The 4,850-nt window shown below is 39.4% G+C and overlaps 1 protein-coding gene across 1 annotated transcript; it reads left to right on the top strand.

The window, feature by feature from the left end:
* Positions 1-258: 258 nt before the first annotated feature.
* LOC118320730 (EMILIN-1-like) lies at positions 259-1,388 on the top strand (the record flags this gene model as incomplete). Its single annotated transcript, XM_035651790.1, is given in 1 exon segment — positions 259-1,388. A coding segment is annotated over 1 exon segment (326 nt), but the record flags the coding sequence as incomplete, so codon positions are not given.
* Between the last annotated feature and the right edge of the window lie 3,462 nt (positions 1,389-4,850).

The raw sequence follows: 4,850 nt of genomic DNA, 5'->3' as shown, positions 1-4,850 counted from the left end.
ATGGCACTAATTCCTTCACACTGGTGAACCCAGTTCAGATTTAATCATGAGCTTTTGTGAAGATGTCAGGAGTACATTTGTTCTCCCTAATTAATCCGTGATATAATAATGCTTGTTTTAAAACCATATCAGCTGTATGACTGATGGATATTTTTACCTGTGCAGTGTGTTCTACATCTTACACAAAAAATTATGTTTCGATCACTGAAATGTCTCCTGGTGTTGGTCCGAGCTTTAACACACACTCAATCTGTCCTTCAGGTATTTTTACTGCCCCCATAGATGGACATTACTTCTTCAGTGCTATCCTGACGGGCCATAAGAATGAGAAGATAGAGGCGGTTCTGTCTAAGTCGAACTACGGCATGGCCCGGGTGGACTCTGGAGGCTACCAGCCAGAAGGCCTGGAGAACAACCCTGTGGCCGAGGCTAAAACCACTCCAGGATCTCTGGCTGTCTTCAACATCATCCTGCCTCTGCAGACTCGGGACACGGTCTGCATCGACCTGGTGATGGGAAAACTGGCCCACTCTGTGGAGCCACTCACAATCTTCAATGGCATTTTACTGTATGAAGACATGTGACAAGTTCATGCTGACGAATGAAGACTGATTCATGACAAACCTGCAGGAGGCTGCACCATAAAGTATGATGTCTCCTCTCTCAGGAGTGATCCTAAACTGATGACAGAAACTTGTAAATTATTGGTTCTATGTTATTATGACTCTTTATGTCACATGTGGACGACAGCAGGGGTTGATTTAATACAGTGAGCTGATCTGACGTCAGAGCTGATGTAAACAAGGATCCCCCGGTGCCTGGCAAACCTACTCCCTACTTGAAACTTTTATAGAACTGTTTGGAAGCACAGGAATTCTTGTGGTGGATATTGACAGTGTAACAATCTGAGTGCTGTTGGCCTCACCTACAGGCTGCAGAGTTCATTACAGAATCTGAACAGTTTGCAGGGGGTGCTACAAGATAGACCATCTCACTGGTAGATTTTGAAGTATGGCATTGTGGACCAACGTGTTGGACAGACAGATGGATGCTCAGCACTATCCTTAAGCCCTGCCCCTACCAGGTCAGATGTTGATGGCAACACATGACAGTGTGACTTTAAATTTAATGAAAAACAAATAAGTGTTTTGCTCTGAAGCTTTATAAAAAGCAAAATGTCTTTTGTGTTTGATATGATGAGATGAGTTCACTTTGTGAATGTTTCATATTAAGCTGCACCTTTTCTGTTTTATGTGCTTCAAAGTATTTATGTCATTATCACATAATTTCACTTTGATGGACAAACACCAAAAGCCAAGGCTGTAAATACTCTACACTTTCTTGCTTTCAAAAATCAAATTAAAGAAATACTCAGATTGTTTAATTAAGTGGAGGTTGTAGTCAAGTGTGAACCTATCATGACATTACCAATTCGTTTTTGGAGTACCGTTTTGAACCTCGAATTCTGTGTTTTGGTCACCACCACGACAGTTAGACGGCGGCTCACCTGGTCATACATGATCTCGTATTACAGCTATAGCAACAGTACACTAAAAATGTGTTTGAAACGATTTTAAGTGAGAAATAGGCAATGCAACAGAACAGAATCTCGATCCATATCTGATCAGCACTGCCTAGTTTGACAGTTTGATCTGAGTTTAGTACATTGAGTTGGATGGACTCACTGAGAATGACCTGTCAATCAAAAGGTAGCCCCGTCCTAAAGCATATGCAGCTTTATCATCTATTTTATTGAAACTGGACAGTAATTTACTAAATTAACTTCATAATGTATTGAAGATGTGAAACTAGTGATTGAGACCATAAACTCATCAGAAAACTGTTTGCTGAGCTCATAAATAAAGTGAGAAGTCGGCTCATTCTCCATTAGAGTGAATGGTATCGGTGGGTTATTGCAGCCAATTCGATTCAGTTCAGTTCAGTTCAATTTTATTTGTATAGTTCAATAACAGAAGTTATCTCAGGACACCTTTTCAAATAGAGCAGGCTCTAGACCGAGACTCTTATAACATTATTTACAAGAACCCAACCCCACCATGAGCAAGCACTTGGCGACGGGGGCAAGGAAAAACTGCCTTTTAAGAGGCAGAAACCTAGGACAGACCCTTCGGCTCTAGGTGGGTGGTCGTCTGCCTCGATAGAGCCAATAGAGCTCCCACTGCTGGCCTTTATAAAGAATGCAGGTTTTAAGAAACGTCCGCGTTGGCTTTTTACTTTTCTGACCCGGAAGGTCTGTCCATCATATATACTGTCAATGATAGTAGTACCACAATGTAAACATTCATTCAGCCTTTATTTAAAATTTAATGATTACACCATGGGAATTACAAATATGCTAAATCAGTTAAAACATACATGTAAAAGTAAAAAAAAACTGAAGTTGTATCAAATTAAAGTTTTGAAAGTACAAGAATGGAGCTCTATTGCACAGATGAATGAGATATACCTCATCTGATGAGGCTTTTTTTTAGGATAATTCTCATTATTATGGCAATAATATAAACTGTGAACTAAATCAACAGTTTTATTTGACTCAGTTACTGAACATCACTGATGTGAGGATGTGTGACCTGTTCCACTATACAGATAAACCAATGACTGATATTTATTCTACTTATATTCTGTTTATCATCTGCATTTACACTGAGAAGAGCATGTTTATTCTCTGACAGACTTTAGCTCCAGTTCTCATGTTTTTACACTTCACACTTTTGTATTGATGAATCATTTTGAGTCATTAAAGTAAACACAAGTGAAACCGAACAGGTTCTTAACAATTTGTGCTGTACATAGTCTGAACCACATTGGAAGTTTTCAATTAAATTTGATGAAATTTGTGGCATTGACCAACTTAACTCCTTTGTACAAAAGGTTGGATTTGCTTGAGTGGTATCGCTTTCATTAAAGCAGCTTTCAGATGACACTAAGGTGGGTTTGATCAGAGGCTCATCAAATTTGTAGCTAGTGTTCACCTGTGAAATATCGCTGTACCTCACATTTCTAGCAGATCTTTGCCTCCCAAGTAGCATTGTGATAGTGGGAACACCAGAACTAAGTCAAAGTGTAAGAAGTCAAATTGTTAGTCTCACTAAAGAGGAACTTTCTCAGCATGAAATCATGCCTAGAATTAAGGTTTTTAATGTGGAAGTGCATGGAACATCAAAAAAATCAATACATACATTTTGTTCGCTGAGAAATAGAAAAGCAATTTCAACACACAGAATTTGATAAATAAAGGCACCCGGTTAGCTCAGTCTGTAGAGCCCATATACAGAGTTGCAGCAGCGCCGGGGGTTCCAATCTGACCTGCGGACTGCTGCGTGTCATCCCCTCTCACTCTACCCACCTTTCCTGTCTATCTTCAGCTGTCTCTAGCCAATAAAGGCATGAAAAAGGCCCAAAAAAATTACTTAAAAAAAAAATGATTAGGAATTTGCTAAATAAAAAACGCAAGCATTCAATCAGCAAAATGACTGTTAAAAGAAGGCTGTCTTGTCCTCGTGTCAGAGGATGAGTAGCAGTTTCTAAACCATTTCTCAGGAGGGGAAACAAGGCCAAGCACTTGGGCTGGGCTAAGAAATACATTTCACATTTGACTGGCAAGAAGTCCAATTTACTGATTAATCTATGTTTTATATTTATGGGAGTAACAAATGGATGTATAAAGAGTGAGGAGGAGAAAAGGAGAGAGAATGATCCTGTAGTATATCAAACCAGCTTTCATCACAAGAAGCAATCTGGAACGTTGTCAGATTATGCTGGGATAACATGGCCCTTGAGGTTTTACACAAACTTGTGGGGTCCATGCAAGCTGGAGTGCAAGCTGTCATTACAGGGCAGCCAGTAGGTGGAGAGGGGCATAATCACAAGGTTAATTGTTTGATTTCCTGGCTCTCCCTGTCTACTTGTCCAAGTGTCCTTGAGCAAGACACTGAACCCATAGTTGGTCCTTGGGCACCACAGCTGCCCACTGCTAGTGTACAGGAAAAGGAAAATAAAGCCCAAAACTTCAACATATAGCCAGTACTACAGGATCCCATGTGTAATAAAGTCCTTTGTATAAAACTCAGTGGAAATCAGCTGGCGTTATGGACAGTTAAAGGAACGAGTTGCCGTGGAAGCATAATTACTGTGATATTTATATTAATGCATAAGACTGAAATAACTGCACTAACAGCAACTTGAATGATGTTCATGTTTGTCCATAAAATAAAGATCATCAAATCTTTTATGAATTATAAAACACTTTTTTCCCCCAGTTGTTCTAATTCAATTCAATTGTATTTGTATAGTGCCAATTCATAACAGAAGTTATCTCAGGACATTGTCTAATCCAGACATTGAGACATTAAGTACTTTGTATATGGAGTTATCCAGATAACAAAAACCCTAACCCTGGTTGATTATTTGGTTCTTTGAAACTGCGTGAAAATTAATATGTTAATCTGTTGTCATAGCAACAACTTCCCTAAAAAGGAAGTAATTTTCAGACACAGATGTCTTTCTTACATTTCTAATTAAATTTGTTGAAATAAATAACATTTCAAATGAGAACATGCAGGTTATTGTAAAGTCAGTTTGTTTTATTGCCACAGAAGTTTCACAATGAAGAGTCACTAAAGCAATTTTACACAGAAGGAGTGCTGTTGTACTGAATATCAGCTGTGACTCAGTTGACAGCTGCTTTGGTGAGTGCAGGCTGTGTAGAGCAACAGGCAGAGCCACTGATCCTCATTTTGCACATCCCTTGATCCACATCCTTTTGACCCTTGTAATAATCAGGAACCCTGAACCCTGAACCGTGACGTACTGACGTGCTACGGTAAGCG

This window comes from Morone saxatilis, unplaced genomic scaffold (assembly GCF_004916995.1).
Source record: "Morone saxatilis isolate NCDOM2014 unplaced genomic scaffold, NCSU_SB_2.0 Contig11, whole genome shotgun sequence".
Taxonomy (NCBI): Eukaryota; Metazoa; Chordata; class Actinopteri; family Moronidae; genus Morone; species Morone saxatilis.
This window is presented reverse-complemented; position numbering and strand designations above follow the sequence as displayed.